A 21,925-nucleotide genomic window follows, 5' to 3' on the forward strand; every position below is an offset into this window, starting at 1 on the left:
GGCATATGCCTTTCCTCCATTTCCCTTAATCTCGAGAGTACTGAGGAAGATTCAGGAAGATCATGCCAGAGTAATTCTATTCTCTGGCCCAAGAGAAGTTGGTTCTCCCTTCTAATACAGATGGCTCTGGATAGTCCCGTCCTGGAGAGTCATCTGTCAGCCTGGATCCTGAAAGGCAGATCCTGAGATCCCAGGGTATTTCTGATTCAGTTACTGTATTGCTATAATCCAGAAAAGTAGAAAACCAGTGACTTATGTTATATATACAAAGATCTGGAAGACGTTCTGTTCACTGAAAGGGGGATCCATATCTGATTTCTCCCATCTAGACATCCCAAGGATCATAGACTTCCTCCTTAACAAAGGGCAAGACCCAGTACACTGAAGGTCCAGATATAAGTACCTTTTTCAACTTTCCTTTAACTAATCATCCTAGACTAGAAGATTCGTGAAAGATATCCACAGACTTAGGCCCACGATTAAAAGCTCCATCCCTCCATGGGATCTCAGCCTAGTCCTGAATGCCCTTTGTAAACCACCATATGAGCATCTGGAGGATGCAAATATAAGATCCCTATCTCTGAAGACTGCCTTCTTGGTAGCTATCACAATGGAATGGTGTAGGGGAAATTCAGGCTTGTCCGTCAGAGATCAATTTCTGAGGGTTCTAGAGGACTGTATCATACTCAGGTTGGATCCAGCTTTACTGCCTAAAGTACTGACGAACTTTTATATGAATCAGGAAATCATTTTACCCTCCTTCTACGAGAATCATAAAAATCATCATGAGCTTTCATTTCACTCCTTGAGTCTAAGACGAGTGGCTCTACAGTACATGAACGCCATGAAAGATTGGAGATTAGATGCAAGCCTCTTCATTCAATTTGGGGGAAAGAACAGAGGAAAGAAAGCTTCAAAATCTATATTGGCAGGGTGGATAGAATCTGCAATCAGCGTAGCCTACTCTTCAGAGGAAAAACTCCTCAAGAGGACATCGGGACCCATTCAACCAGTGTAATGTCTACTTCATGGGCTGAGCGGGCAGGGGCTTCAGTGGACCAAATCTGCAGAGCAGCAACATGATTAAGTCTAAACACCTTTTGCAGGCACTATAAGCTGGATGTTCTGTCAAACCAACAGACAGCCCTTGGGAGGAAAGTCCTCCAGGCAGTTATCCCACCCTGAATGGTTTATAGGCTATGCTTCCTGGTGGTGCTGTCAGGAGGAACATCCTGGAAAAGGGGAATTAGTCCTATTGGTGATTGTATTTCCAAGAGTCCATCATGATAGCACCCCTTATATTCCCTCACTTGAATTTCATGTCCGCTATGTGAGGTTTACGTATGTAGAATGGAGTTCAATAAATAATGTTGCACCCATCCTGGTGTAGTACTTGAAGAATCTTTGTTGGGAGGGGCTATTTAACCTCTTGTTTGTTCCTGTCCCTATCAAGGATAACAGGGGCTACATCCTAGTGGGGTTGTCATGATGGACTCCTGGAAATACAATTACCCCTGTCATTAACCATACTAATTTACCTCCTATGGTCATTATTGTATGCTCTATAATTTGTATTACTGTGTATGATTATGAATTCTGCATGTACTTTATTTTTGTTCTGTTTTTTTTGGATACATTTTGCTATCCCAGTCACTAAATGGCATTTTTTATGTTTTATAAATGCAGATAACCTTGATAAAGGCAAACTTTGCCGAAACGTTGGAACTATTATTATCTGTTATACCTTTTTGTGAATACATTTTCACTATTGACATCAAATCTTTTATGAATTATATATGAGTGCTGAAGGTTTTCCATCGAACAAACCCTGATCAAAACACTGACAAATCTCTGACTAATTTTTACTTTTGAGAAAAATCTGTGACATCTGAATGAACCATAACTAAAAATGTGATGACAAATAGCAGACTATTTAGGTATCTGTATCAGGCAAGATGTGAAGCAAAGCTACCAATATAGGGGAAGGAAAAACAGTTGTAAGGCTATGTGCCCACAATGCAGAAATGCTCCGGATTTTTCCTGAGCGTTTCTGCATCTCCCCTGGCAGAAAAAACGCATGCGGATTGTACACGCGGATTGTACATGCGTTTTTCCTGCCAGGGACATGCGGATGTGAAGCGTTCTTCACATACATTTCCGCATGCGGGTTGACAAGCGCTTTCCAAGCGATTTTAGCATCACTTGGAAAGTGCTTGACAACTTGGTCACACTATATAAATCCATGCAACCGGCATGGATTTATATAGTGTGACCGTAAAGAATGTTTAAAAATAAATCTATACTTACCTTCCGATGGCCCCCGGAGTCTTGCTTCGCTCCATCCTGGCTGCCGGCAGATCGCAGTACACTAAAGGACCTGCCGACGTCAGCATCGCGTGATCCGTCACATGACTATGACGTCGGCGCAGGTCCTTCAGTCCACCGCGATCTGCCGGCAAGTGAAGACGAGCGCAGCGGGGCCCATCAGAAGGTAAATATAACATTTATTTTTTATTTTATTCTTTTTTTTACAGTTACTAAGGTACCTGGGTCCGGAGGAGAGTCTCCTGTCCTCCACACCCGGGTACCATCCGCACATTGGAACGCATGGAATGAGCATCTACATATACAGTAATGCGGAATCCACGCGTTCCGATGCAAGTCAATGGCGGCGAAAACGCCGCGCTTCCGCAAAATAATTGGTAGTGCTGCATTTTTTTCCGCAATGATAATCCGCAACGGAAATTTCCGCAGCATGTGCACAGCACATGCGGATTATCATTGGTGAACATGGCAGGCCTTCTACCATGCATTTTTTAAGTGTTTCTGCAGCGTTTTTGCCGCGGCCGAAACGCTTAAAAAACGCATCGTGGCACACAGCCTTACACTAATATTGACCACTGATTGAGGCCTGGTGAATGGCTGTGATGCCCTGATGAGCTGCACATCTCTCATCTGTCTTCAGTGTTTTAGACAAAACCCTTTAAAGGGAACCTGATAGCTAATACATGCTGCCCAAGATACTGGCTGTATAATTTCAGCGAGGTATGTTTGACTCTGAAATGCTGCAGCGTTTCATAGAAAACCATACCTTAATAGGTAGCTAGGGACCAAGCCACACATGAGACTAGTCGGACAAGCATTTAAAACATCTTTGTGCGTTCCCAACGTTTTCATGTGTCTCTTAGGAGACTATTTCTCAATCGTTTCTCAAAGAACCCTCCGGCCCTGATGCTGTATTCAAGGTCAAAGAATTTTCAAGATCAAGAATAAAAAACTATTTTATCTTCAGCATTAGAAAAACTATTCTTCAGAGAAGATATCTTAGGAACATAGAGGAGATGTGTTTGTAAACTTTTCAAATCATGTTCTGGTCCTTGCAACGTCTACAAGTTATGTCTCATTGTGTACTTTCCTTATTCTTTCCAGTAATTATATTTTTTGCATGGGATTTTGTATGATTTTATATCTTCGTTCCATATAGGTTCCTACAATTTCGGATCCTCTCAGTGGAGATCTTCTGTGCAAGAAAGTTTTCCTGATTGACCCATCAAGGATGGATAGGGACAGGGACAAGATGGTGGAGAGGATATTACACCTCACCCTAGAGATCCTCTTCCGGCTTACTGGAGAGGTGAGAGATTCTGATGACGTCACATTACATCATTCTTATCTATGGGAATACACATGGACAGAACTGGAGAGGTGAGGACTCTGGAAATGTCTGTAGTGAGATTTATTCATGTTTCTCTCTATAACCAGGATTACACAGTAGTGAAGAAGACCTCTAGTGAGCACTGTCAGGACCCTGTGTCTGAGGGATGGGGAAGACCCCTGAGCGCAATCACGGGGCCTCCACCTCACTCCCTGATACATGAGGACATCAATGACCAGAAGATCCTAGAACTCACCTACAAGATGATTGAGCTGCTGACTGAAGAGGTGACACTGCTGGGAATGCTGGGACATTATACAGTAACGCTAGGAGGGGATCAGGGGATGACGGTATGATTGTATGTGTCAGGTTCCTATAAGGTGTCAGGATGTCACCGTCTATTTCTCCATGGAGGAGTGGGAATATTTAGAAGGACACAAAGATCTATACAAGGACGTCATGATGGAGGTTCCCCAGCCCATCACATCACCAGGTAATAGACAGGACTAAATACACACGGCCTATAATTATCTGTATGTAAAGAACGAATTCAGTCCCTGTATGCATTTTCTCCAGTTCTGTCCAGTAAGAGGACAACACCAGAGAGATGTCTCCATCCTCGTCTTCCACGGGATGATCTGACCCATAATAATACTACAGAGACATATGTGAGGGGTGATGAGCAGTGTAAAGAGGAGATTCCTACAGATAACTGCACAAGTGAGTACTAACCGCTAAATGCAGAAATGTCACAGATTCTACTCAGTCACAGGTTCACACAATTATGTGTTAAATTTTTTTTAGGGAATATTCACACATACTTCTTTATGTGCCTTTTACTGGCAGAAAAAAATGCCTTTCATGTTACTATTTTTTATTAATGCAGTCATTTAATCAGTAACGTTTCAAAAAACAAAATTAAAGTAGTGTTTTTTTAAAATATGGAAAAATAACTGCCCAAACTTCATACATTCTATTCTGGACTTACGGACGTGCAAATACTACAGGCAGTTGAAAGATGCACTGAATGACATTTTGGAGCTGCAACTTAGCTATGAGAAGGTCACATCAGGGTAGGCCACAACTTGACCCACTTGACAATAATTAGTTGGGATGTCACATGTGACATCATGATCTTCATGTTTCACAACACATCTTGCGGTGCTTCCCCAGCTTTCGAAATACAGATGTGAAGCTGTAGAAATAAAGGTAGAAGAAGAAAGTGCATAATTTTGAAGAATTTTATATAACGTAATCACCCAAATTACTGTAGAAACAGATAAATTGGCCATATCTGTTATAAAGTCTACAGTGAAATGTGTCCGATGAAATTAAGAAATGGGCAGATGTAGAAACAACTCAGCAGTAGAGATGAACAGATTGATTTGCAGGACTCAAGACCTAGCATCTATGTCAGTAGACACAGATGACGATGCGCCTGCCCACACAAGTCAAATATTATGCCAGGGACACCAGAATTAAGAGATTCGGGGGCCTCCTTTCTAGATGCTAGGCAACACTAACCTCTCATTTGTAACCAGCAAGTGTTTGGGGAGAACTCTTACACGCACACTTTATTTCTGATGATAACCTACAATAACTGAAGAAGTTGTCTTAGCTGGATATACTGGAGAGTAATGGAAATTGAGCAAATTTTCCGGAAAGCATTAAACCTGGACGTGAGTCCAAGAGATCCCTAGTGTTCACTCTTCATCATCACCAATACAGGAATTTGGACTTCACTTCAGGAAGTCCCCGGGTGACAAAGTCTAATGTAGCTGCTGACTCTCAGTTTACAGCTCAGGAGCAAGAAGTGATTATAGATGGTGCCAGGTTATACACAGAAATAGGGCAGGCAGACATCTCATCCAGGGGTAGCAGGTAAGGAGTAAGAAAAGTCAATATCTAACAGCACTTCAAGTCCCAGAAATACATCTTAAGGAGAAGTCAAACAGTCTAGAAGTCAAGTATATGCACAGATTAAGGCCGATTTCACACATCCAGATATTTCCCGTACCAGAAAAAACGGTACCGGAGATATCTGTGTCCCATGTGTTTGACTGTGTCGCACGTGTGGCAACTGTGTGCGACCCATGTGCCACATCAGGAGCACACGGACCAGCACCTGGGAATCAACGCTACAGTTAGCGCAGTTCCCAAGCGCCAGCACTGAGCACTGCCTTCATCATGGTTCCCTGCCGCTGCTGCGATCAGTACCAGCAGGGACAATGATGAGGGTAATAGTAGTCTGCTCCTGCAGTGTCCCCACCTGTAAAAATAAAAATAAAATAATAAAATCCATATACTCACCTCTCCTAGGTGTCCCCCGCTGTAATCCATGCAACCGCTGCTGTCGAGGAGCTGGGGAGAATGAGCGGCTCTGGAGCTGCAGGTCAGTAGCGGTGTCCTGTCACTCACTGAGCACAGCTCCGAAGCGGCTCATTCTCCCTGGCTCATCGGTAGCAGCGGTCAGAGGATTACAGCGGGGGACAATTAGGAGAGGCGAGTACATGGATTATATTATTTTATACTTATTTTTACAGGTGGGGACACAGCAGGAGCAGTCTGCTACTACCCTCATCATTGTCCCTGCTGGTGCTGATGGCAGCGCTGGAAGGGAATCATGATGAGGACAGTGTTCAGCACCCGGCGCTTGGGAACAGAGCTAACTGTAACGCTGATTCCCAGGCGCCGGTACGTGTCACAGCGATGACACACGGATGTTATCAGTGTGTGTTCAGCGTGAGGCCCTTTTGCAGACCTTGTATCCGCAAAAAAACGGACATGTCTCCCTGTGGAGCACACGGACACCTGGTTCGTGAAAATACATTGAGATGTGCACAGACCCATTCATTTGTCAGTGTCTCCGGTACGTGTGGAAACTGTCACCACACTTACCAGAGACACTGACGTGTGAAAGAGCCCTTGGAAAGAATCCAAAAGCTAGGTCTCAAAACAAGACTGACAGAACCGCTGTATATATCAGCACTCATTATTACAAAATAGACTCAGTTGTCTAAACTAATAGCTGGCAAAGAGAGATTCAGTACTTTGATTCCCCAAATGACCAGACCTTTCGATTTGCCGTTCAGATATTCAGATTGGCTGAGTGTTCACATACACAAACAGACTCGGCAGGGCATCCATGTGAATTGCGCATGTATCGTGCAGCATCACCACCAGCCTGACCATGGACTCTTATCACAGTTTGACATGACAGAATATAAAGTTATTGTATGTACAAATATGATGGTTTTTTTCTAGATGAGTAGTTATATATTTGCTACTGTATATACCAGTACTTATTGAAATCCTACTTCATATGATTATATTATTTGCTAATTTGGGAAACAAAGAAATTAATCTTAAATTTGGGTTGTAAAATCTATAAATAAGTTAGTATATTTAAAGGGGTTATCCAGGACAATTATTTTTTTGTGTTTCTAACTACCTGCCTGTTCTGCACGGCGCCGACTTCTGCCAGCTCTGAACGGTCATGGACCGCTCCTGATGGCGATTCCCCTTCTTCCGCTAATGTCATATTTACAGAGCATAATCTTATTTTCTGCTCTGCTGTGTTGACGGGGAGTCACTGCTAATATCATGCTGATTGACAGCCAGCTCCCCGCTAAGTAACTGCGGAGAGACGGTTGTCAATCAGCATGACTTCTGCAGTGATGCCCCATCAACAGAAGTCAACAGAGCAGACAGGAAGAGAATGTGCTGCTCTGTTGAAGAAAGGTGAAATGAAGCAGGGGAATCACCAGTTGAGTTGCCAGAGATCATCTCCCTGCAGAACAGGCAGGTAGTTGGCAATTAACTTCCTGTTAGTTCTTAGCTCCATACACTAAAATAATAAAAGTCCTGGAAAGCCCCTTTAATATTTCAGGGCAGTTTTAATGAAATATAATTAAATCGGTTTTATTCTTGACAGGTGACTATACCAGGAGCCCAGAGGAACATCTGACAGTTTCAGACTTTAAAACAGATGATTATGATCTCACACCAGGTACATGTGAAGAGTATGCCATTGTCCTAGATATACATCCCTCCTTTCACAGCAAAAATCTATCTAATCCGTTTCAACAGCTCCTATCTTCTGACTCATATGCATCGCAGACTGTTAAGTCAAATAAATGTAGCAGAAGTGATGTTGAACATCAGAGAAATCATATAGGAGAGAATACCTATTCCTGTTCAGAGTATGATAAATATTTTAAACAGAAACTGAATCTTGTTAAACATCAGAGAATTCACACTGGGGAGAAACCCTTTTCATGTTCAGAATGTGGGAAATGTTATAGCATTAAATCCAGACTTGTTAGACATCAGAGAACTCACACAGGGGAGAAGCCATTTTCATGCTCAGAATGCGGGAAATGTTTCAAACAGAAATCGGATCTTGTTAGACATCAAAAAATTCACACAGGAGGTAAGACATTTTCATGTTCAGAATGTGGGGAATGTTTCAATCATAGATCAAATCTTGTTAAACATCATAGAATTCACATAGGGGAGAAGCAATTTTCATGTTCAGAATGCGGGAAATGTTTTAAACAGAAATCAGCACTTGTTAGACATCATAGAATTCACACAGGGGAGAAGACATTTTCTTGCTTAGAATGTGGGGAATGTTTTAATCAGAAATCAAATCTTGTTAAACATCAGAGAATTCACACAGGGGAGAAGCCATTTTCATGTTTAGAATGTGAGAAATGTTTTACAGAGAAATCAGATCTTATTAGACATCAGAGAATTCACACAGGGGAGAAGGCATTTTCATGCTTAGAATGTGGGAAAAGTTTTAATCAGAAATCACATCTTGTTACACATCAAAGAATTCACACAGGGGAGAAGCCATTTTCATGTTCAGAATGTGGGAAATGCTTTAATCAGAAAACAAGTCTTATTACACATCTGAGAATTCACTCCGGAGAGAAGCCAGTTTTATGTTCAGAATATGAGAAATGTTTCACAGAGAACATGGAACTTGTTAAAAGTCATGGAAATCACACAGGAGAGAAGACATTTACATGTTTATAATGTGGGTAATATTTTACAGAGATATCAGATCTTATTAGACATCAGGGAATTCTCACAGGGGAAAAGGCATTTTCATGTTTAGAATGTGAGAAATGTTTTAATCAGAAATCTCCATGTTACACTTCATAAAATACACATAGGGGAGAAGCCATTTTCATGTTCAAAATGTGTGAAATATTTTAATCAAAAATCATATTCATTTTACAATGAAAGCATTTTTTGCTACACATTTTATGAAACTGTAGAAGCAAAAAAATGCAACAGATGCAAAGTAAAGTGTCACGTATACATGACAAAGGGAAAGTAATTTAGAGTGCTAAATGGTGATAAGGAAATGTATGTAATTACTAATATCTGTTATTAAAAAGCAAATGCAAAGTCAAATACTGTAACTCACCTATATAACAATCACTTGTAGAAAACATTTTACATTTATATATCCATCCACTATGACGCTGTTTAAATACGCATATCTTATGTAAATGCAAAATAAAAAAGTACAACTATTTCATATCACCAAGTCCAGAATGACCTGATCTATAAAACTGTCACACTATTTAACCCCTGCTGTGAACACCGTAAAAAAATTGCAAAAACTATATATTTTCATCATACCGCCAAACAAAAAGTAGAATACAATGCAATCAAAAAGTTGGATGTGAATAGAAATGGTATGCCTGAAACAATTCCTGAAGTGCTGTTTTTTGTCATTCTGTCGCCTCCAAAAATAGAATAGAAAGTGATTAAAAAATGTTATGTACCCCAAAATTATACCGCAAAAACAAGCCCCCCACATGACTCTGTCGGAAGGAAAAATTATAGCTCTCAAAAAATGGTGATGCATAAGCTTTTTGTTTAAAAAAAAAAAAAAAGCGTTGTTTAGTGTGTAAAAGTGCAAATCTAAAAACATAAAGGTGGGAAGGTGAACTTAAATGGTTGGTTACTCCATGGTGCACCGAGCGCCTCTACTTGGTTTGAACAGTCATTCAGTCACTTTTTGATTTATTATTACTTTTGTCAGATTCAAGTTATTTCTGTGACCATTGTGGGTTTTTCTTTCAGTAAACGAGGGGTACCAACAATTTTGACCACGTGTGTAGTTGCTAACTACCTGCCTGTTCTGCTCGGTGCCGATCTCTGCCAGCTTTGAGCAGTCAGAAACCACTCCTGCCGGTGATTGTCCTCCTTCCGATGATGTCACATTGACAAAGCTGCTTCTTCTTTTCCGCTCTGCTCTGTTGATGGGGTGTCACTGCTGATGCCATGATGATTGACAGCCAGCTCCCCGCTGCCTAATTGCAGAAAGCCGGCAGTCAATCAGCATGATGTCGGCAGTGATGCCCCATTTACATAGCACACCAGAAGATGAAGAGCTACTCTAATGATGTGAGGACAAATGAAGCCACAGAACCACCGGCAGAAGCAGCAGAGATAAGTGCTGTGCAGAACAGACAGGAAGCTACAAACTATCCGCCTGTAAAATCTTAGCCCCATATAAAAAAAAATAAGCAAAGTCCTGGCAAACCCCTTTAAATGCAACAGAATTTCTGCACAAAAATAATGCAGCAGAAAAGATCCAGCATTTACGCTACATGTGAACACAGCTTAATTGTCCAAGTAAAGTGGATGCAATTTTATGAAAACTCAGTCCACAGTTGTTAAAGATGCTGTTGAACTGTGGGATTTTGGTGCATTTTTCCATAAAGCATTCAAAAAAAGACGCCATTGCATTAAGTGCAGAATCAAAGCTTTTCTGTTGTATTGAAAAAGCATTAAAAATGGTGCTTCAAATCTGCACCAAAAACGCATCAAATAATGAGAAAATGCATTAATAAAATGCAGCAAAAGCGCAATAATCAAAAGAGATTGTTACTGCGTATTGTGGTGCGGACACCTGCAGAGATGGTGCAAATAAAGAGCAGCAGAAAAAAACACAGCTTTTACGCTAAATGTGAACACAGCCTCAGCGTAACATTCTTATTTTATTTTTTATGAGTTTAATTGAGAAAAAAAATTATCACGCCATTTTTTACACCATTTACCAATCACCATAAATAATGTGTTCGCTGTATTGTATGGGTTGTTACAAATACGGGGACACCAAATATGTCTGTTATTTGCTGATTTGTGATGTTTATTTTTAATTAAAAAAAGTGCACTAAACATGACATTTGTCATTATTTTCAGTAATTTTATAAGAAGCAAAAAAGATGATTTTTATTATCCTTCTAGAATAAAGTAACATAGAAATCAACTGCTACGCACAGATGTATCTCTGTGCCTGTACTATTTGCCAGTAATTTAGGAGAATACACTGCATATTCATCACATTGTGGTGTTGTAGGATGTGTGAAGATGGAGGACACTGTGTCCCTGTTAGAACCCTCCTGTTAGTTTTTTTCTATTTTGTGGTCACGTGACCTGCTGCCTATTTATTCCAGCTCCGCCCTTCTATCTTTGCTGGACTTCAGTGTTACTTTGACTCTTAATCTAGCCAGGTGCTTTGTACCTATCTCTACAGTTTGCTTGGTCCTTGGACCTCTAAGTATTTTTGTCTGTTTGTCTTTTTGCTCCGCTACAACTTCTGCTAGGAGGTGTCCAATTTTGTCCCAGTCCTTAGTACTTTTAGGGACCCCTCACTTATATCTATAGGTCTGCGTTCAGACTAGCTAAGGACGAAGACGGGTCTGTTCACAAGGAACAGGTTGCCCGCTGCATCGTAGGGAATCAGCTTAGTCCTATTGTAGGGATAGTTTTCCTATCTTTCCTTAGTTCTTGTAGCAGATCATAACAGTCCCTCACTGATTTCTCCGGTTGCCAGGCAACACAGGTGTCAGGCAAAATGTATTTTTGTCCTAGTTTTAAAAATGAGAGATGTCTTAAATCTCCACCCCCTGCTCATTTGGAAGAGGCTACATAGAACTCACTTTTGCTTTCCCCCTAACAAGGAATTTTTATTACCACCATAAAACGTCAGCAAGCATACTGGTATACCCTGGATTTTCCCTCCAATCCTATTGTCTAACTGTACAAACTTCTAATGTCGATTTTAATAATGCCCATGACTGTCACAAACATAGGGACCACATTTTTGGAATGCTCACCTTTTTCCAATTATAATAGTATATCTTGCATAACTGAGAAACCACCGGAAACCCGGGAAATGGATTCTGAGCATCATAGAGATATCATATTTGATATCCATCCTCATGAATATTGGTGACTGCAAACATGATGTCTCCATCTTGGATGTGGGACCCCCCCATACCAAGATATGAAATCTGAAGGATTTTTATGCCTTATGCAGCTGGGTGGGTTCACAAAACCGAGCCCCCGTGTGAGGTAAACAACATGGGTGTCTCTTAGTGTTTTGGCCCCTTACTAAAAACCAGAACGGCCATTTTACTTCATTCTTACCCCGGGATGTCAGACGCATGCACTCCTCGCTGCATGGAGGAATCACATCTAATTTCCGGGGAGCCGTCCCCCCCACAGAATCTGAGACCATCACCTCGTGGCGCAGGTTTTGCTATTATTTACCCCTTTTATTTTAATAACTGTTTTATGCATATATGTAAATTGTCTCTTCTATAATATCTTGTATATCTTTTGTAAACACTGCCACTTTCGGGAGTAAATCATTATTATTTACCAGCTTCGTTCTTCTTGTCCTATGTCGAGCAAACACGTTCCTCACCCGCTAATTCACGTTACCTAACGGGTACCCGATCCACCTGTTAAGCGATCGGTTGTGGCAGTATACCAGTATTTATGTGATATTGTGGTTGAGGGTGGCTGGACGGAGGTATATATACGTTCCTGGAAGGAACTGGTGGTATATATACAGTACGTCCTGTCACATCACGTGCCACAATAGTCGACATAAATGAGAGCAGCTGCGCCCATGCTTGTCCTCGGTCAATACCGTGTTTGACCAGCAGGATAAGGGGGCGCAAGAGGGCTGCAAGGTCTAACCAAGTGTGTTTTCCTGACAATTGGTGGCAAGAGGTGGGATCATAGGACATTAGTGATCTGGTTTGAGCAATCATTCCTCTCACTAAAAACTTGAACGGTTGTTACTTGCACCCTGCACAAAAGTTTTGAAGATCGAACTCAGTGTTTATTAGATCTGAGACAATACTGTATGTGTAGCAGTTACCCCTACCCTTCTTCGTTTTTTCTTTTCTATTTTGGTGATCATGGTCATAGTTGGGGAGCTCGGATACAGCCAGCAGAAAAAGGACACTCTTACTGAAATATGTATAACCAAAGGCATTGACCCCCTCGGCAAAAACAAAGACAAATGGCTGCTGCACTGGCACAACTGGAGGCCGAGCAAGCCCGTCTCCAGACCTCAGCAGGGCCAGGGGTCAGCCGAGATATGGACAGTACTACTGCAGGGGTCCCACCTGTAGACGCACGCCGTGTCAGCGACCAGGGCAGCGTCGACCCCTATCTGCAGATGGCTCTACAGCAACTTTCTGCAGAGGATCATGAAGGATGGCTGAAAGTCATTCAGCAGCACCAGGAGGCCGAGAGGGCCGAGAGAGACGAGCGAGAGGCCGAGCGAGAGAGCCCAGCGAGAGGCTGCCGAGTGGCGAGCGGAGGCCCAAGCTCAGAGGGCCCATGAACTGCAGATGGCCCAACTCGGGATCCCAGCATCCACCTCACGAAATGGTGAGACCAACAATGCGACCCTGTTTAAGCCCCGTCCAGAGCATTTTCCTGTGATGGAAAAGGACGGCGACCTCGACACCGTTCTGAGGGGTTTTGAAAAGACTTGCAGACAATACCAGCTGCCTGAGGGCCAGTGGGCCCGATACTTAACTGCAGGGCTGCGAGGCAAAGCTCTGGATGTGTTTGTGGCTCTTCCTCCGAGCCTCGATGGGAACTATGATGGCATTAAGCAGGCCCTAATCCAGAGGTTCCAACTGACTCCTGAGGTGTACCGTAAAAAGTTCCGGAACCTCCAACGTGGACCGCACGACGGTTACAGCGATGTGGTGCATGGGCTCAGAACCAACTTTGAGCAGTGGATCCAAGGACTGTCAGTGACCACCTTAGAGCAGCTAAAGGATCTGATGGTGAAAGACCAGTTCCTGCATCTGAGTCCGACTGAGGTACGGCAGTTCGTGATGGATCGGGAGCCACCAGATGCCAATAAAGCAGCGCAGATCGCAGACACCTACGAGGCCAACCGGAGACCGGAGGTGCGGAAGCCGGTCGTCGCCAGCTGGAAAGGGGGTAAGCCATCAACCACCATCCCTGCCCCTGCCAGCCGACCTTCCGGAGGTCTTTTCCCCGTTACCAATGCCCGGCCTGCATCTGATGCCCGCAGGTGTTATTTCTGCAACCAGACTGTTCATCTCAGCGCCACTTGCCCAGAGAAGCAGAGGAAGAACCCCCCATCCAAAGCCCCAGGGCCTAATGACTCAGTTCTTTTGGTGGGTGGGCCGGTTGGGAGGGCCTGTGAAAACTTGCAGTCTGTCATGGTAGGGAACACTGTCACTGTAGGCCTCAAGGACACTGGGGCCGAAAGAACCCTCATCCGACCCGAACTGGTGTCCACTGAAGAGCTTATTCCAGGAAAGACCCTGACTGTCACCGGGATTGGGGGCGTCCGATGCCCCTTGCCCATGGCCTGGGTTTTTATTGATTGGGGAGCAGGGAGTGGGGTGAAGGAAGTGCAAGTATCCGAAAACCTACCTGCAAATGTTTTGTTGGGAACTGATTTGGGGAGGATGTTTGCTTATTATGTCCCTGACACCTCTCCCCGATCTGATACGGTTGGTAAGGTTAATGCTGATAATGTGAATGTCAATGCTTTACCTGCTGATAATGATGATGATGATAATAATGATGATGATGATGATGTATTGGAAGGTACAGGAGAACTCAGCCATGTCACGCTGCGGGGTGATATTGCTGAGGATCCCTTAGCAGGAGCAAGTGTCAGTGCTAAGGGTAATGGGGAGAGGCATGGGGACCATGAAGCAGGTGGTGCTGTGCCAGCGACCAGTGTCACAACAGATGGTGACCTGGCTGATGGTAGCTGGCCCATACGTAGCACTGTGCCTGAGGTAATGGAGGAGGATGGGGAAGTAGTACTCATAGCCGCGCAGGCTGATGAGACGGTGTTATTCCCCGGGCAGACGGCCTATATAGCCGCTGTTACCCGCAGTCAGAGTGCCCAGAACGCAAGTAACGCCCTGCCTCCTGGACCCTCCTCGGACAGAGGAATAACAGAATCAGGTATGGACCCAGAGCCGGTCCCAGTGAGGACGTGGCCTTAACCTCACTTCTGGCTTCTTCCAGCCAGGAGTTTCAGGCAGCTCTGCACTCAGATGCTAGCCTGGAGATGTTAAGGAGCCTCGTTGAGAAGCCCACCTCCGAGTCGGGTAAGGAGAGGGTATTCTGGGACCAAGGGAGGTTGTACCGGGAGACAGTTCCCTGTACACCCCAACAGGAGTGGCTGAGGGAAAGACAGCGGGTCATCCCCTACCAATTCAGGGATGAGTTGTTGCGGATCGCCCATGAGATTCCACTCGCTGGACACTTGGGGGTCAGCAAAACCAAGGCCCGGCTGTCTCACCACTTTTATTGGCCCAAAATGGGGACGGATGTGGTGAACTACTGTCGCTCCTGTACCGCATGTCAAAGAGTGGGAAAGTCAGGGCCGGCTCACAAAGCCCCCCTGATCTCTTTGCCAGTGATAGAGGAGCCTTTCCAGAGGATTGCTGTGGACATTGTGGGACCACTGGCCATACCCAGCAGCTCTGAAAAATGTTTCATCCTTACCGTGGTAGACTATGCTACCCGGTATCCGGAGGCAGTAGCCCTGTCCTCAATTAGGGCGGATAAGGTGGCGGACGCCCTCTTGGCCGTCTTTTCGCGAGTAGGCTTTCCCAGGGAGATGCTTACCGACCAGGGGACCCAGTTCATGTCTCGCTTAATGGAGGCCCTATGTAAGAAAATGCAGGTGCAGCATCTGATATCGAGCGCGTATCATCCCCAGACCAATGGTTTGTGTGAGCGGTACCCTCAAACAGATGTTAAAAATGCTGGTTGAGACCCAGGGACGCGACTGGGAGCGTTACCTCCCACACCTGTTATTTGCTTACAGAGAGGCTCCACAGGCCTCGATGGGGTTCTCCCCATTTGAGCTCCTGTATGGCAGGCGTGTCCGAGGACCCTTTGGGTTGATAAGGGAATTCTGGGAGGAAGAGCCGAGCTCCCCAGGAGTGTCCATCGTGGAGTATGTCATGCGCTTCCGTGACAAGATGCAGACCTTGACGCAGTTGGTGCATGACAACATGGCGCAAGCCCAGGCTGACCAGAAGCATTGGTACGACCAGCGCGCCCGGGAGCGGACCTACCCGGTGGGTCAGAAGGTGTGGGTGCTGGTCCCCGTACCAAAGGACAAGCTTCAGGCGGCCTGGGAAGACCCGTACGTCATTCACCAACAGCTCAACCCGGTCACCTACGTGATCACTCTTGACCACGCGCGAGGTAGACGGAAGGCTTTTCACGTTAACATGATGAAGGCTCATCAAGAACGTGGAGCCTGCGTCCTACCGGTCTGCAGTCTGCCAGAGGAGGGGGAGGACGACCCCCTCTTGGACATGCTGGCCCAAGCGAAGGCCAGCGGGTCCCTAGAGGATGTAGAGATAAGCGCCTTCCTATCCGCAGACCAGAGGTCTCAGAGGCGAGCAGTGCTGAAACCCTTTCAAGCAGTATTCACCAACCTGCCTGGCAGGACTGAAGTGGCGGTCCATGAAGTGGACACCGGGAATCATGCCCCACTCCGGCAGACAGCCTATCGAATCTCCGACGAGGTGCAGCAAGTCATGAGCCAGGAGGTCGAGGAGATGCTGAAGTTGGGGGTGATTAAGCGGTCCAAGAGCGCGTGGGCCTCACCTGTAGTCCTGGTGCCAAAGAAGGACCGGACCACCCGGTTCTGTGTGGACTACAGGGGGCTCAATGCTATCACAGCCTCTGATGCACAACCAATGCCACGCATTCAGGAGCTGCTGGAGCGGTTAGCCAGCGAGAGCTATCTCTCCATTATGGATCTGAGTCGGGGATATTGGCAGATTCCCTTGAGCCCCGGGGCCCAGGAGAAGTCCGCCTTTATCACCCCCTTCGGATTGTATGAATCCACGGTCAAGCCTTTTGGCATGAAAAATGCCCCTGCCACTTTCCAGCGAATGGTCAACCACCTGCTCCAGGGACTGGAGAGGTACGCAGTGGCGTACCTGGATGACATTGCCGTCTTCAGTCCCACCTGGGAGGATCACCTCGAGCATCTGCAGCAGATGCTCAGTCGCATTCACCAGGCGGGCTTGACGATCAAGCCAGGAAAGTGCCAGATGGGCATGAACGAGGTCCACTACCTGGGGCACCGGGTAGTGGGGGTACTCTGAAGCCAGAGCCTGGGAAGGTGGACGCTATCGTGTCCTGGCCCACCCCCAGGACCAAGAAGCAGGTGCAGTCCTTCTTGGGCACCGCAGGGTACTATAGACGCTTTGTACAAGACTATAGTAGACTTGCGAAGCCCTTGACAGACCTCACCAGGAGGAGCCTACCCCATTCAGTCAAATGGACAGAGGAATGCGAGGTGGCCTTTCGGGCTTTGAAGACTGCCCTGAGCAGCTCTCCTGTGCTAAAGGCGGCCGACAGCACACGGCCACTCTTCGTACAGACCGACGCCAGTGAGTTTGGCCTCTGTGCTGTACTCAGCCAGTTCGACTCGGGGAACCAAGAACACCCCGTGTTGTACCTAAGCCGGAAACTGCTGCCGAGGGAAGTGGCCTATTCCACCAAAGAGAAGGAGTGCTTGGCCATTGTATGGGCCCTGCACTGCTTACAGCCTTTCTTGTACGAGCGCCCCTTCACTGTCGTGACTGACCTCAACCCCCTGAGTTGGCTGCACACCATGTCCGGTGCCAAAGGAAGGTTGTTACGCTGGAGCCTCACCCTCCAGCAGTACGACTTTACAGTTCAACACCGCAAAGGCAGCGAGCATGGCAATGCCGATGGGTTGTCCTGGCGAGGGGAACCTCCAGAGATACGCCTGGAGGAGTACCAGAAGGTCCTACCTCCATAGCGCAGTCTAAAAAGGGGGAGGTGTCAGGCAAAATGTATTTTTGTCCTAGTTTTAAAAATGAGAGATGTCTTAAATCTCCACCCCCTGCTCATTTGGAAGAGGCTACATAGAACTCACTTTTGCTTTCCCCCTAACAAGGAATTTTTATTACCACCATAAAACGTCAGCAAGCATACTGGTATACCCTGGATTTTCCCTCCAATCCTATTGTCTAACTGTACAAACTTCTAATGTCGATTTTAATAATGCCCATGACTGTCACAAACACAGGGACCACATTTTTGGAATGCTCACCTTTTTCCAATTATAATAGTATATCTTGCATAACTGAGAAACCACCGGAAACCCGGAAAATGGATTCTGAGCTTCTGAGCATCATAAAGATATCATATTTGATATCCATCCCCATGAATATTGGTGACGGCAAACATGATGTCTCCATCTTGGATGTGGGACCCCCCCATACCAAGATATGAAATCTGAAGGATTTTTATGTCTTATGCAGCTGGGTGGGTTCACAAAACCGAGCCCCCGTGTGAGGTAAACAACATGGGTGTCTCTTAGTGTTTTGGCCCCTTACTAAAAACCAGAATGGCCATTTTACTTCATTCTTACCCCGGAATGTCAGACGCATGCACTCCTCGCTGCATGGAGGAATCACATCTAATTTTCGGGGAGCCGTCCCTCCCACAGAATCTGAGACCATCACCTCGTGGCGCAGGTTTTGCTATTATTTACCCCTTTTATTTTAATAACTGTTTTATGCATATATGTAAATTGTCTCTTTTATAATATCTTGTATATCTTTTGTAAACACTGCCCACTTTCGGGAGTAAATCATTATTATTATTTACCAGCTTCGTTCTTCTTGTCCTATGTCGAGCAAACACGTTCCTCACCCGCTAATTCACGTTACCTAACAGGTACCCGATCCACCTGTTAAGCGATCGGTGGTGGCAGTATACCAGTATTTATGTGATATTGTGGTTGAGGGTAGCTGGACGGAGGTATATATACGTTCCTGGAAGGAACTGGTGGTATATATACGTCCTGTCACATCACGTGCCACAATAGTCAACATAAATGAGAGCAGCTGCGCCCGTGCTTATCCTCGATCAATAACGTGTTTGACCAGAGGGCTGCAAGGTCTGACCAAGTGTGTTTTCGTGACAGCAGGACGCTGCTGTGTCTAGCACTATGCAGTGGTAGGATTCTGTCCATTCTACTGTTCAAACTAGCAGGGAGTGGCTGTCTAGAGATGATTGGTATTCAACACCTGATCATTAGGCGAGCTAGATAATCTTGCTCCCTGTTCAGTCCTTTGCTGTTTATTGCAGTCCCTAAGTGCTTGAGTGGTTGTGTTGCTATCTTTTCACGGGTTTTCTCATTTTCTCTTCTGGTTTCACTTACTAGGGTTCTTGCAGAGGTGTAAGAGGGTGATCGGGACGGTCATACGCCTCTTCATTCTTTGTGCACATATTGTTGTACTCTGTGTTTATATAGGAGTATGTATATGAACTAATGTCTGATGTGTTAGTTACAGGGTCAGTATAGGTTAGGTATAGATAGAGTATTAGATTAGGAATTGGGTACAGTGCAGTGGTGGGCACAATAGTTTAGGATAGAAACAGTTAATGTGTTTAGCAATAGCTCCAGTGGTATAGGAGGAGCTGTGGAATTTAACAGGAGGTTTAGTGACTGCAGCAGGGTAGTAACGGGGAAGTCTCCCAGAAACCGAAGGAGGATTGGTGATTGGTCCAGTCAAAAGGGGGAGGAATTTGGGCCAGGGCAGAGCAACTGTTTTTCCTGTCAGTCAGTTAGTTAGAGGCTGAGGGAGAGATGTGAAGAGCAGTAGTTGGAGGTCCAGGCTGCACAGAAGCACGGTCTGTCCAGCAGCAAAGGAACGTTAGTCAGGAACTCTAAAACAGACTTTCCCTTAACGTTCGGGGCCTACGGTCCACAGGAGCCAGCAGAGTAGCTTGTCTCAAAATCTTCCCAGAAGGGGAAGTCGGATGGGGAATAGTACAGAGGAGACAGTACGAGACTCTTAAAACTGCGAGCGTCTCAGAGGCCAAAGAGGTCGACTATGGAAGGGATAGCTCAGGACAAACGGATGGTGAATATCAAAATGTGCTGTGCAATGGACTGTGAACCTGGAAAAGTATGTACCCAATACTGCATATTCCACCATGTTGAAGTTGGACCATTAAGTAAAGTTCTTTTTTAAAAAACAGAGTGGAAGTCTCTAAATGTGTGTGCGGCGGTTCCTGAAGTGAAAGAACCGAAGACAGCAGAGATCTGCGACCAAAACCTGAGTGTTACACACCACAATCACAGCACAGGAGAATTGGGACATTTGTCTTTGTCAGGGAGTAAGGGTGTAGGAACACAGCAGCCCCTCGCAACAACTACCTCCCTGTGCCACTCACATAAGTACTCACCTGGTTCTTGACTAGGCACCAGCCACGTCACCAGACTGCAGCTGTCTGGAGACAGTGGGCCTGGGAAGGGCTCTGCCAAAGTCTCCCTTCCATTTACTGGGAGCTGGGTGAAGAGTATTCCTGGCCCATCCAGAGCAGGATGGGCCAGACTGTATTTGTACAAAATACAACAGATTACTGCAAAACCAAATAAATGAGCCAGACTATAAGCTGGTATACAGTACAGACCAAAAGTTTGGACACACCTTCTCATTTAAAGATTTTTCTGTTTTTTTCATGATTATGAAAATTGTACATTCACACTGAAGGCATCAAAACTATGAATTAACACATGTGGGATTATATACTTAACAAAAAGTGTGAAACAACTGAAAATATGTTTTATATTCTAGGTTCTTCAAAGTAGCCACCTTTTGCTTTGATGACTGCTTTGCACACTCTTGGCATTCTCTTGATGAGCTTCAAGAGGTAGTCACCGGAAATGGTCTTCCAACAATCTTGAATGAGTTCCCAGAGATGCTTACCACTTGTTGGCCCTTTTGCCTTCACTCTGCGGTCCAGCTCACCCCAAACCATCTCGATTGGGTTCAGGTCTAGTGACTGTGGAGGCCAGGTCATCTGGTGTAGCACCCCATCACTCTCCTTCTTGGTCAAATAGCCCTTACACAGCCTGGAGGTGTGTTTGGGGTCATTGTCCTGTTGAAAAATAAATGATGGTCCAACTAAACGCAAACCGGATGGAATAGCATGCCGCTGCAAGATGCTGTGGTGGCCATGCTGGTTCAGTATGCCTTCAATTTTGAATAAATCCAAAACAGAGTCACCAGCAAAGCACCCCCACACCATCACACCTCCTCCTCCATGCTTCACGATGGGAACCAGGCATGTAGAGTCCATCCGTTCACCTTTTCTGCGTCGCAAAAAGACACGGTGGTTGGATCTCAAATTTGGACTCATCAGACCAAAGCACAGATTTCCACTGGTCTAATGTCCATTACTTGTGTTCTTTAGCCCAAACAAGTCTCTTCTGCTTGTTGCCTGTCCTTAGCAGTGGTTTCCTAGCAGCTATTTTACCATGAAGGCCTGCTGCACAAAGTCTCCTCTTAACAGTTGTTGTAGAGATGTGTCTGCTGCTAGAACTCTGTGTGGCATTGACCTGGTCTCTAATCTGAGCTGCTGTTAACCTGCGATTTCTGAGGCTGCTGACTCAGATAAACTTATCCTCAGAAGCAGAGGTGACTCTTGGTCTTCCTTTCCTGGGGCGGTGAGCCAGTTTCTTTGTAGCGCTTGATGGTTTTTGCAACTTCACTTGGGGACACTTTCAAAGTTTGCCCAATTTTTCACACTGACTGACCTTCATTTCTTAAAGTAATGATGGCCACTCGTTTTTCTTTACTTAGCTGCTTTTTTCTTGCCATAATACAAATCCTAACAGTCTATTCAGTAGGACTATCAGCTGTGTATCCACCTAACTTCTGCACAACTGATGGTCCCAACCCCATTTATAAGGCAAGAAATCCCACTTACTAAACCTGACAGGTCACACCTGTGAAGTGAAAACCATTTCCGGTGACTACCTCTTGAAGCTCATCAAGAGAATGCCAAGAGTGTGTCCAAACTTTTGGTCTGTACTGTATGTGCAAAGTGTAAGAGCACGTTCACAGTGTGAAGAGGTGTTAT

General features: G+C 45.2%; 1 protein-coding gene across 1 annotated transcript in view; it reads left to right on the forward strand.

Annotated features, from left to right (window-relative positions):
* LOC141271471 (uncharacterized) overlaps window positions 1-21,925 on the forward strand; it is a 62,445-nt gene that overhangs the window by 10,016 nt on the left and 30,504 nt on the right. The window contains exons 2-7 of the mRNA XM_073681540.1: window positions 3,485-3,634; window positions 3,763-3,942; window positions 4,025-4,148; window positions 4,232-4,375; window positions 7,590-8,690; window positions 8,839-8,969. Coding sequence (XP_073537641.1) covers window positions 3,557-3,634; window positions 3,763-3,942; window positions 4,025-4,148; window positions 4,232-4,375; window positions 7,590-8,690; window positions 8,839-8,969 — 1,758 coding nt within the window. The 5' untranslated portion in view covers window positions 3,485-3,556. The remainder of the gene's footprint in view (window positions 1-3,484; window positions 3,635-3,762; window positions 3,943-4,024; window positions 4,149-4,231; window positions 4,376-7,589; window positions 8,691-8,838; window positions 8,970-21,925) is intronic.

The sequence above is a fragment of the Phyllobates terribilis genome, unplaced genomic scaffold (assembly GCF_046119375.1).
Source record: "Phyllobates terribilis strain yellow unplaced genomic scaffold, ASM4611937v1 Scaffold_5__5_contigs__length_657084704, whole genome shotgun sequence".
Taxonomy (NCBI): domain Eukaryota; kingdom Metazoa; phylum Chordata; class Amphibia; order Anura; family Dendrobatidae; genus Phyllobates; species Phyllobates terribilis.